The 12,588-nt window shown below is 47.1% G+C and overlaps 1 protein-coding gene across 7 annotated transcripts in view; it reads right to left on the bottom strand.

Annotated features, from left to right (window-relative positions):
* Positions 1–917: 917 nt before the first annotated feature.
* IP6K1 (inositol hexakisphosphate kinase 1) overlaps positions 918–12,588 on the bottom strand; it is a 43,830-nt gene continuing 32,159 nt past the window's right edge. For 6 of the 7 annotated variants that reach the window (XM_013951962.2, XM_013951961.2, XM_013951964.2 and 3 more), the window contains 5 exons: positions 11,639–11,985; positions 9,000–9,210; positions 7,961–8,145; positions 5,060–5,235; positions 919–4,179 (listed from right to left, as the gene is read on the bottom strand). In XM_013951962.2, coding sequence (XP_013807416.1) covers positions 3,670–4,179; positions 5,060–5,235; positions 7,961–8,145; positions 9,000–9,210; positions 11,639–11,861 — 1,305 coding nt within the window. In that variant the 5' untranslated portion in view covers positions 11,862–11,985 and the 3' untranslated portion in view covers positions 919–3,669. Of the gene's footprint in view, positions 4,180–5,059; positions 5,236–7,960; positions 8,146–8,999; positions 9,211–11,638; positions 11,986–12,588 lie in introns of all 7 variants that reach the window. The other variant, XM_067303303.1, reaches the window with a different exon arrangement.

Raw genomic sequence — 12,588 nt, 5'->3', positions numbered from 1 at the left:
GAAAGGAATCCCTCATTTGAGGGGCAGGGCAAAGCCCTGCTTCGGGGGACAGGGAAGGACAACGCAGCTTCCGCCCCCACACCCCAACCCCCCTGTAGGGTAGGTTTTTCCACGTAGGCTGGGGTTTTTCTGTGTCTTCACTCACACACACACTCACACACACTGTTCCCTGAAGGTGCGACCAAGCAGCATGGAGGGGAAGCCACCTACCACCAGAGAATTTACCTCAGGGAGCACCAAAAAGATGAAGGTTTCCAGTGATGAATCTGAGCCTTTTTAACCTCCATCCCCACGAGGAAGACAAGGAGACGGGCTGAGACATCCCTAGAAGGTATTTAAAGCCTTAGCTCCACCTAAGGCAACAAGTCCTGCGTGTGTCAGCTTCCCCCAGGCCAGCAAGCAGCACTGCCCACCGAGCCAGGAGGCCAACTCTCGCAGCCCAGAAAAGGGGAAAGGGCTACACAAAATTTGGTGAGCCATGAATCTTATTTTGGGGAAAACAAAAAAGCTGAGAACAGCAGCAAAACTAAGGACAGCCACTGTACTGGAAGAGACACATTGCCACCCCAGCATCTCCAGAGAGTTTCTGCTCAGAGATCCAGCCCAGGGCTTTGGTAGGTGCCAACTGACATCTGCCACCAGCCCCTTGCAGCTGGAATTTAGCATCTCCAAGTGAGACCAAGAGACCTGAGTTCATCTGTGCTTTATTGCAGAAGAGCAGTTCCCCCAGCACTGCTAAATGGCCATTCCTCACCCAGAGGTGGGCTGTACCACCAGCTCCGCAGCTGCTCTCAACGCAAAGAGAGGAACTCACCAACTTCCCTAATGCTCTTCCGGGGCTATGCACTATTTCAGCTTCTCCCACCCAGTTGAGGAGTGCAATGACTGTGATTACCCACAATTGGGAAGCAAAACAGGTATATATGTATGCTAAACCACACAACACACCCAAGCACCTAAGTTTAAACCATCTGCAGCTCTGCCATCTGGCCCAAGACCTCTCAAGACCATGTGGAAGGCAAGGTCCAGAGCCCATTCAAGCATGTCCTCTTGACTGGAAGCTTGGAGGACTTATTGCTACCAAAGGCAGCTGTGCTTTATGATCACACCACGTAGAAAATGCAGTAATGCCACAACACGGACAAAAACAGATCCTTTAATTTTTTTTTTTTTTTTGGTTCTCCGTGAAACACAAACAGGGTGATTATTCATGTAAAAACAAACTGGTTTCAAAGCTATTTACAAGCTGTGGAACTCTCATCTCAATGGTCCAAAGGGAATTTGAAAGGCAGCTCCAAAGGAGCACAGGAAGCATGCTGTGTCCCTTCACATCTCACCACTACCAGATGCAGATGCCCACACTCAGAAAACACACACTCCCTCACAGCCTGGCTTCTTCAGGCTGAATGTGGAGAACATGCTGGGGGGGGGGCGGGGGGAGGCAGGGGGGGAAGGGACGTGACACTGAACTAAACCCAAGATATACCACGCACCCAGAAGCCAAAAGGAAGGAGTACAGTTAGTTTCAGTGCTAGGACTGCCATGAGGGAGGAGTGAGCCTTGACAACAAGAGAAAACATCACTGCAATAAGTGGCAAAAGGGAATGCTGAAAAAAATCAGTATTTGCACTACATGGAGACATTCCCTCAGGCGCAAATGCCCTGCTTGCCCTGCCTTCCCCAGAGCAAAGCCCGCAGGAGGTGAGGACACTAATGCAGATGGCTGCAATGCATGAAACTGCCCTCTCACTGCACTAGGGTCAGGCAGAGCCAAGGATGTTAATGTGGCTTTTCTAGTGGCATCTTTTATTCCAGCTGTTTGAACAACTTCACTCCCTCTTGCAAACCTTCTTCCTGAAAATTGCAGGAGCTCTGCCTTGCCATGCAGCTACTCACAGAAGTAACCTAGCAAAGGGAAGAGTGGCATGAACGAGCGTCCTCATCCAGAAGGCTGGAGGGGACCAGCAGCTTTCACGCAGCCAGGCGACAGGCAGGTATGTTTTCGGACAAAACCTAGCACTTCCCCTGCCCCCTTCCCCATCCAGTGCCTCACACCTCCACCTGCTGCAGCAGCTACAGCTGGTGGTGACTTGAGCACAAACACTTTCCAAGTAGACTGCCCCCACACAAAGCCTGTATGCATGCTACATGCAGGGCAAGTATTCTCCAAAAGACGCTTTCCTGAATGAAAAAATCCTGGCTTTGCAGATACCCAGGTAAAGAGTTTCTCAGCCAGTTACTGTAACATCATGGAACAAGCCAGAATGACACCACAGAAGGAGCAACGAGGGAGTACCAGCACAGAAACACACTTGGGTGATGCAGACCTGGGGCACAGCTAACCTCAGTACAGGGTACCAAACATTAATGCCCTCATCAAGGGAGGCCGATGAGTAAAGCACCAGCTATGGGAGCCAGGCCAGGCAGCAATGCATGCCCCAGCTGGTTACCTCTTACCCAAAGGGATTATTTGGGGGAAAGACTGACTTCAGTAAAGCTCAAGCAGTCCAGAGACAGCAGTCACTGCTCAGCCAAGGTCCCCCTTGCTTACCCACCCCGCTGGACAATCTCAGAGGCAAGGACGGGGGTTCAGCCCTAACCCTCAGCCTTCTCTTTCACCATCCCAGTGCAAGGACTTGTCAGAAGAGCAGGGGCTGTATGGCAGAGGGCCCAGCTCCAGGAAGAGGACAGCCTCAGCTGCAGTACCTCGGCTCTGTGTCGCTAAGGAGATACTTTCCTACAATCTGCGGGACCAACGTTACACAAAGGGAAAGACTGAAATGGTCCGAAACGCCCCACTGCACTGCTGGGGTCACATTAACTTGCTACAGATACTATTGCTAGCCCATGAGCTGAGTTCTTGCTTGGTCAGTGGTCCAAGGCAGAGTTACTCTCGCAGAGCCCCCGTGCTTGCCTGCGCGCAGGCCTGCCCATGCCACCCTGCCCACTGGAGGTGCACAAGATGGCAGGGGAGGCGAGCAGGCCCCAGGCTCGAGCACAACTCAAAGCGTGTGGCGCTTCCTCCCTGCCGCAGCTCTGCCACAGGTTGCATTTGGTCATTTTATTTCCATGCTTGGGTTGATTATTCACAGTGCCCAAACATAAGAAAAAGGCAGCATCAGAAGCAAAGCCCCCAGTTGGCAATACCCAGGGCAGAGCTGGCGACACCAAACGCTAACACGCAGACCAGCACAAGTGTGCTGCTCACTGTGAGCCCCATAGATGCTGCTTTTACTCAAGCACCCTTTCCAGATCATCCAGGAGAGTTTCAAGCTAAAGGCTCTCCTGGGGGCTCCTGAGGCAAGAGGCTCCCCAAGCCAGAGCTCCAGCCCTCTCCAGCCCCCTGAAGAGCCCTGCTCTCTCCTGCTTTCTCTTCCCTATGTCCAGGTCCTCCCTGCAGAACGCACACATGATGAGCGAAGCCCCAGGACGCCCAGCAGGTATCTATGGAGTCTCCTCCAGAAGGCAGAGCTAGTGCGGTCAAAGCCATCTGGTAGGCACGAGGAGCTCTTCCATCCTGCCTCCCCTTAGCTCTTCTATCCAAGTACATTTAAAAACAATGGAGCAATACAATTGTTTAAAACCAAAGTTGTCTGCTTTTTCCTGTGGTAGTAGGTGGTCTTATTTGCTCCTGCCACCAGGACAAAAATGAGAGGCAGTAGCCCAGGGCTACTGGTTTTCCTCGCGCATCTGTTCCATGATGTTGATGAGGCTTTCCAGCCCAAATACATAACCCACATCAGGTCCATCATGCACAGTGGGGTCATCACGAAAGCCTTTGAAGGTGCTATGTGCAAAGTCAATCATACGCACATCCACCTTGGGCTGGGCTGAGGAGCTGGGCTCTGTGCCGCTGCCATCCTGAAGGCTCTCAGAGAGAGAGCTGTCTACCCGCTTCAGGCGCATCTCTGCCCGGCGCTCCACAAACATCCCCGCCCTGCTGTCTTTCCCATCGTAAATGATGAGAAGGGAGCTGGAGTAGAAGCGGTAGGAGGCCTGTCTCTCCAAAACCGCCTTCAGACTTCGGAGTTTGGCGAGGACAGGCTCAAAGAGGTCCTTGCGCAGCTCTAGGCCATTGTGGAGATACTGGTAGAGGGCATTGCGGAAGCCCTCGATGGAAAGACCGCGTCCATAGTATTTATTCCTGCATAAGTAATGCCCTGTGTCCAGCTGATAGACCTAGAAGGCCAAAGGAAATACACATCAAGTAGGAAGGACAGGTTAAAGCAATATACAGATAACCTAGAGCTGTCTCGTACTGACAGGACAGAGGGACCTTCTTACATCACCACCACCACTCCCATGAGTGAGTAGAAAACAGCTTTGCCTGTTCCTTGAAACCCAAAGCACCTTATGGGTGCATCCCATGGGCACGTTGCCTGCCACAACCAAGGTGTCCAAGAACCGCTTCCCTCCCAGGGGGCCTAAAGGGCAGCTCATCAATCTGAGTGTCCCCAAGAAGTGAGACACAACAGGCCCTGAGGCTTAAAGAGCCAAGTTCTGTGGCAACTTCTTCAGCAGTGAGGGCTGCCTATATGTATTATTGTCATGTGGCATATATTAATGAGGGGCCCTGATTGCTTCGGAGCCTGTGGGCAGGGATCTACATTACGAAATACTTCTGCAGGTGGGGAAAGGAGCAACTGTATTCTACAACAGCACTACAGGCAAATCCTTCTGTTCAGGGACTAACCACAAGAAAAGATGAACTTGTAAACTCCCAGTACAGAAGCAAATGTCAGATGCTGCTGAAAATGAGATACTCCCCGCCTTGCTGGGAATTGCTATTCTAGCTAAACACTAAGCCACAGAAACACAGGCCTGCTAGTTTTTATTTGCAAACCCCAAATTCTCAGTGTAGAAAACAGCTTTGGATAAAAGCAGGTGCTGTCTTTTTGTAGGCTTAGAAAAGAATACAAAAAGCATGTACCACGAACACTGGTGTACTTACCTGAAGTGGGAAGACTCATGCTCATGCTCAGCAGAAAGCACTTTACTAGAAGCTCTAATGGGGCTGGGAAAAGGAATGTGCAGCACACGGACCCTTGGGGATCCCTACCTGCATCCCACACACGCGCACACCCAAGGTGGCGGAAGTACTCTGTTCACACTTTTTCATCTGCCGAGCAGCCTTCTCCTCAGAGGCATCATCTCCATGCTGTCTGGTCCCCATCTTCAGATCAAGTACACAGGGAAACTTGAAATGATGCACCACATTCTCCAGCAAAAGGAACTCTGGGAGACTGTCAAGGAGAGTTCATCTGTCAGAGATGCTGCTCCTCAGGGCAACCACAAAAGGAATTTGGGCATTCTTGACTGAATCATGAGACAGAGTAGGGCAACAAACAAATAGGAACTGAAGAACAGACAGAAGAAACTGGGAGGGTAAAGAAAAGGACAAAACCCAAACAGCAGTACACAGGTTTTGACACACTTAGCAGAAGTGTGGAATGCCTAACACTAAATTAGGAGATCACACAAGAGGCATACTGGACACTCAGCAGGAAGAAGGCAAGGAACAGAACACTAATGTCAGGAAAGACACAGTATGGCCAGTAAGAATTGGTAACAAATTAAGGGAGAGCTTAAAAATCAAATCAGATTAACAATTCAACCATATTGATAAAGAACACAGAATCCCCACTGACTAAAACTCAAGGCTCAAGTAATAGCAACAGTACTGTTATTATTGGCCTGACCAGAAGAGCAACATTGACCAACACACTGGGGGAAAGTGGAGAAGCTACAAAGGCAAGAATCCTAACAGCAACGGGAGTCTTCAATTACCACCACACGCAATGGGCAAACCTTATATTATGCACAATGCTGAGAACAAACCTGGGATAATCAATGCCCATGCATGGAGCAGCTCATCCCAAAGGGGAAAAAAGAACCACCATTAACTTTGCCCTGAGTAGCGCTGCAGGACATGGTTCAATACATTACTCTGAAATGGCAATCACAGCACAGCTAGATTAAACTTGCAGGGAAGTTTACTCTGCACAAAAGCCAAGAAAATTTATCAAAAATTGTGTTTGGTTTTGAAAGAGGAACTACATAAAAACAAGGAAGTACGTTAAAGGGACAACTGATGGACAGCTAAAAAGAATTACATCTCTGCAAGTGCTGTGGACACTACTTAAAAATTAAAATCTGGAGGCCTGAGGCACACATTTGAGAATGGGAAAATGGAAGCCTATGCTTTTAAAATGAGGCAGAAGGAAAAAAGCTATTAAAAGCAAGGTTGCCTCTGTGTGAGGAGAACAGAATCAAGTTCCGGTAGGTAAAAACACAAGCTGGCAAGTCAAACACAAACATATGAGGAGTGATTCAGCAAGGCACAGAAAAGAGTAACAAATCCTTTTTCAACCACGTGAGGAAGCCATTCAGACTATCTGAAGGGTTTAAAGACAATCAAAGAGTAAAAGAAGCTATCAGGATAATAAAAATTAAAAAATAAAAATAAAAGGAGACCCTAAGAAGAAAACCAGGATGAAAGCTTTGCTCCTGCATTTACTGGAGAAGAGCTTAGGGGGATCTCCATGCCAGAACTCTTTCCTGAGCTGAGAGAATTGTCTCAGACTGAAGTGCCAACAGAAGAGGTCACATGTCCAACAGACAAAGAGTAACAAATCACGAGAGCTGGATGGTCTCACTCAAGAGTCCTAAAGGACTCAAGGCAGAAAAACTTGAATTAAATGGAACGTGTAACACTCATTTAAAACTGCCTTAGCACCACAAGATAAAGGGGGCTACTGCGACACTGATTTTGAGAGATCTGGGGAACTACAGACTGATAGAAGCACACCAGACAGCTCAGCAGGAAACTGTAATAAAGAACAGGGTTAGCAGACACATGGATAAATATGACTTATCAGGGAAGGATCAGCATATCCGTTGTAAAAGAAAGTCACACCTAGGGTTCTCTGGTAACTTTGACAAATGAGGTGTCAAACTGAGGAAGCCAGCACGGATTAATCCTGAGACATCTGACATGATGCCTTATCAGAGAGGCCAAGCAGCAGATTGAGGACTCGGATCCTTACAGAGACAAAATAGTTAGAAGAAGGAGGAAAGGAAAAGTCTGGGGATGTTCGACTGACCTCACAGCCAAAGTCACCAGTAAGGTCTTTGCGTGGAGACCCATGCTCTTCAACAAGTGATCCAGAAAAGGGAATGAACGGCAAGATGACAAAGTTTGCTGACACTACCAAGTTACTCAAGGTTGCAAAAATGAGAAACAATTGTGGAAAACCCCAGACAGCCCTTACGAGGCTGACTTGGCCATTAAATGGGCAGACAAAATTCTCTAGAGTTAACATGTGAAATGAGGCACATAGGGAGAAAAAAATATCCTAGATTAATGTATAAAGCAGTGGGTTTTAAGACAACTATAACCAGTTAGGAATGGTATCTTGGGGTTTACATTAAGTAGTTTTCATCAAAACATCAGTTCATTGCTGAACAGCAGCTAAAACAAAAGAGAATGCTAGGAATTATGAGGAAAAGGAGAGAACACATCATTATACCCCTGCAGAAGTCTCTGGTTCACCAGCACCTTCAACAGTGTGCAGATCTGGTCACCATCTCAAGAAAGATACAGTGGAACTGGAAGATACCCAAAAAAGGTGACAAGGACAATCACAGGTACAGAGCAGCTCCTCCCAAGCAATTAGCAAACAAGCTATACCTGCGTACACTGCTAGGCAAAGCCTGACACAAAAAACTCCAAGAGATTTTCTAAGCATCAGTGTCAGACATTAGTGCCACTGTAAGGGAAGCATGAAGGAGTAATAAAAAGAAACATGTAATATAGCTTTTTTTGTGCAAAGGATGGGAAAGGCATATTCTCAGCATGGAAGCCAAGGGAAACACAGGCCTAGCTGCTTCCAGCAGCAAATGTGTAGGCCAGCACAGCAGTGGCAATCTGATACACTCAGTTCCACTTTCCAAAGGATACTATAGAGTTTTCGGTCCTTGGACTCCGATCGCATGCGGCTCAGCTGCTGCTTATGACAGCGCAGGCTCCAGGGGTTGTAGGTGATCTTTTCAGAGCTCAGACCGCTGTTCCCATCCAACATCTGAAATGGAACATCTGAATGGATGTGCAAGTCCACTCTGGGACTCTTCATTTCCTGGATGCTGCTGATATAAAGAACAGAACAAGCTTGTCTGTTAGAATCTATACATTCTCCAGATATTTACAACAATTGCACACAAATCCGCCTCTTGCACAGGACTGTCTCCTGTCCCTTCTCCTGTTGCACACTTCACACAATAAGCCTGCCAGCTTCCTAACAGCAAATCCTCACTTACATGCTAGGCTTCAGAACCATGCTCAAAGGTGCTGTCTATCTAACATCTATGCTAGGTTGTACTGTACTTGACCAAATAAGCAGGAACATCATCTTTCTCAGGGGAGCTCATGCCGTGGTGATGAGGCAAAGATCTATATTCTAGGTACCCCTGGAAGAAACCTCTGGATTGGTGACCAGACGGAGTGAAGAGTGTTTGAATCATCTCCACATGCTTTAAAGAGAAAAAGCAGAAGTCTGGGTGGTTTTTATGTGTGTTCATTTTTCCATGAGTAGGAAATCCTTGCTCTTGTCTACTGGCCAGCACATGTGAAAGGATTCACCATCTTGTCCAGCACAGTTTTGACTGTGAAAGGTGAATTTATTTTAGTAGCTTACCAACGCAACAAGCAGAACAAGCTGGAATATTTACAGTTAGTCCTTTGGTTCCAAATCCAATCAAACAGCCAAGGTCTATCCTGTGTCAGAAGCACTTCATTTGGACACGTTTGTCCTGCATGGGACAAAACTCCCGACAAGGCTTGCAGTGCCATAGTCTGTGCAGCCCCCTGGGCTAGCAAGTGCAAGACAGCCAAGCTATTGTGTGAAAGCACAAAATACCCTCAGTGAAGAAAGCACTAGTGCTGAAAGGGGAAGAGAAACTGTGCACTCACTATATTTTCATTGGGCCCCCAAAGCTTTTACCTTTCAGTGCCGTCACTGGCCAGGCCAGGTTTTTCCTCCTTGTGCTCAGTGCCGCTGCTTGATCTATGAAGACTCCGACGTGAGTGCTTGCGTCGTGGCTGGTCCCTCTCTGGCATATCATCCTGTTCCAAAGCCTCATTCTCCACGTAAGGATATGCCACCAGGTTAATGTAGCCATCACTGTCTCCCTCAAAACAGACAGACACCACACCTGCCAGAAAGAAGTGACACATCAGCCATTCACAACAGTTATTTCCCAGGGAAGGTAATACACAGTCAGCAGCATCCAAATGTACAAGAGAACAGAGGAAAAAAAAGAGATCAGAAGGTAGCAAAACAAATCCAGAACAACGAAAAGAGGTTAAAGGACACAAGGGGAAAACTCAAACACTGTTAACGGCAAAGGAGAAATCCCTCAAGCAGTGCCCTATGTCACTACCTGAGCAAACAGCCAGCAGGGGCTGGCAGCACAGTGGGGAAAGCTGTGCCATCCACAGGAAATTAAGCACATTTCAGTACACGGGGCTTTTAGCCCAGTGCCCTAACAACTTACTGAGCTGTGTTAGTGAAAGTGCAGCTGGTATGTTGAGAGAAGTGATTATTCTCCTCTCTTCAGTCCTGCAGCCCCCAGTGCAAAAGGAATGTCAAACTGGAGAAAGTCAAGTGTAGGCTACCAAGATGAGGGGGCTGAAGCATATGAAATATGTATGTAGCTCCTTCAGGTAAGTATGTCCTGCAGAACTGTTTCTGCTGTCTACAAGGACATCCCTTGCCAGAGAGCAGTGTGCTTTCTCCGCTTAAAAAAAAAAAAAAAAAAAAAGTTCTCCAGCATCTGAGTTATGAAGTACAGAGTTTTAAGGCTTAGGTGACAACTGCTGCTTTGTACCTTAAGTCATCCAGTCTTGCAGAAAAGGGATCTGCAAGGTCCCAGGGGTCCCTAGTGATAGGAACAGGAGGTCATGAAAGCAAGACTACCTCAGCCAGGTGCAAGCAAGCAGGACCATCTTTGTCCTGTCCAATTTTACCTTCTGAAGGCTCCTCGAAAACACCACATTCCAAGGAAGGACAGATCTATACCTTCCACAGCACAGACTCTGAAGATATCTAACCAGCCAGCCATGGAGCAGAACAGCCAGCACTTCCTGTTAGAGTTGACATCATCATTTTTGGGAATCCCCCAGCCCTGAAAATGAGGTTATCAATCCATCTCCTAATTTGAAATGATAAAATCTTTCATTAGCTTGTCACCAGTCTCAGACAGCTGCCAGGAGTATCCAAAGCTAGATGTACCGAATCCAAAGATTCTGACAAAAGTGAGGAAGCCTTACACTGCTCAGCTGATGCAGGCCATCACACTATCATTCTCTTTCGTTATCTGCACATGACACTAACACAGGCTGGGAAAGCTCAGCAAGGGTTCAGAGCAATTCAGGACTCCAGTGTGTCACTATGTAAAATGCCAGTCCAAGTGCTCTGGCTACTTGGCCATGTTCCTCAACCCACCCTGATGAAAGGGCAGTCTTAGAATAATACCAGAATGTTCAAACAGGGAACGCCATCCCCAATATTTCCCTCCCCAAGAATAGTAGGGAAGGTTGCTGGCACTAGCAGGAATCTGCACGGCAGAATTCACAGATGAAATCTTGCACTGGGGTGGAGGGGCATGGGACATACCTTCAGGCTACCAGGAAGGTCCTCACTACAAGACAACAGGCTTCCATCTGGGTTATTAGCTTCATTAGTTTTAAGCATATCTCCCAAGGAAGGCCTGACATCACATCAATTCCAGTAACCGCACAGGCTCTCTGATGGGTTGCCGTATGGCCCAAGAGTGGCTTGAGGATACAAAAGGACCCATCTGTTCGAGATGGTATCTTTCATCCACGATCTGCCTACAGACCCAGGTAAGCTGACACTGCTTTGAGACCTTCAGGCTGTGTGCAGATCAAATGGCAAAACCCTGAGCAGATGGTGGTTCCAGCTGTCCATGAAGCACAGTCCTGCCAGAGCCATGCTGCGACAAAGTAGCAGAGGGAATCCGAATTCTAAGAGTCCTCCAGAATGCTACCCGCCACCATCACCATCCTGAATCTGAACATGCGGCCAGAGGTATATTGAGCTTTCTAAAGATAAAGACAAGCTGCCACCATTCTACAATGATATGGACACTGGAATTTTCCATTCCTTTGATGTGGCTGGGAACAAGGGCTTTACCTCAGTGCTGAGAAAGAGAAACTTCCTGCTTCAGCAGCTTTCTGATACGGGGCAGTAAAAGAGATGGGATGAAGAAGCAGTAAATTACTAGACTGGAGTGTGCAAATGCTCAGTATATTTATGACTTAACTTCATGTGCTCAAGGTCAATTGCCACAGTAATAAGTGATAACGCATCTATAACCTGAAGCTGCAGACTACAACCATCACTTTAGATTTAGAAAGAACAGCATATTAAACTCTGGATGCCTGCAGAAAAAGACATCCTCCTTTCCAAAAGCTCCTATCAAATTGCTAGCTTGCAGAAGAGGAAGAATTAAAAAATTAAAATCAGACAAAAAGACAGAAATGTATCGGTAGATCCAGGAAAATGAGAGCAGTCCCATGAAACAGACATCTCCATCCTGAAGTAGCAACAGGCCTCACCTTTGTACTCAGGTGTGAACTCCTTCATTTCCGGGGGCAGAGATTCATAGAAGCGCTGTTCTCTGGTAATTAGGGGCTTGCAGACAGTATGGTCATCATAGCGCATCATGCTGCTGTGGCCACCAACCTGGTGAATGAAAGGCTCCAGCAGGACCCCTCGGTCTCCAGATTGAGTGGCATTCTTGCCATACTTGCCCACTTCCATGGTTTGACAAACACACATTGCGTTGGGCACCAGTTGCACTCTTGGAGCATGGGGAGAGCCACATGGGCTGGGAGGAGTAGCTTGGCAATTGACAGACAGCCAACAGCTAAGAAATTCTGGCAGTTTGCTTCCTTATGATGATCTGAAAAAGAAAAGGAGATTCCTGTGAGTGGAAGACCACTTGCATTCACTCCTCATCTCCTAAGGAAAGTTTTTGGTTTATTTTTGGCATTTATTTATATCCATAACTGCTCCTTGTCCATTCTCAATTTACACCCTTCTTGTTCCAGCATGCTCTTCGTCACCTATTTCATCTTGTAGGTAAACACACACTAATTTGGAGGCAGTCTCATCTAGAGTTTCTCCAGTAGGACTGATAAGAGACAGGGCAAGAAGAAACAGTCAATATTTTGAGCCTCCCATCTTTGCAAAGTATTAGTTCCTTACTTCAGTTCATTTTATCAGTAAGGCAAAGTGATAATGGAGCACAAATTGTGAGCTACAGCACAATTAAAACCAAGCCAACATCTGCCTATCAGTAATGGTGAGATAACTAACACAAGCAGAACAAATACCTTTCAAGAATCTGAATTCTGCTCCTTGTGTCTTTGCATTTTTAAGATCTAAATGACTAAATAATTCCTGTTCATCTCCCACCATAACACTGTTTCTTCCTTTTCTCACTCCTTTCTTTTCAAGGCATGAAAGATTCCTGCAGTAAGTGGGCAGTATTCATTCTGTCATT

Source organism: Apteryx mantelli, chromosome 12, assembly GCF_036417845.1.
Source record: "Apteryx mantelli isolate bAptMan1 chromosome 12, bAptMan1.hap1, whole genome shotgun sequence".
Classification (NCBI taxonomy): domain Eukaryota; kingdom Metazoa; phylum Chordata; class Aves; order Apterygiformes; family Apterygidae; genus Apteryx; species Apteryx mantelli.
Note: the sequence above shows the minus strand (reverse complement) of the source record. Positions and strands in the feature narration are given on the sequence as shown.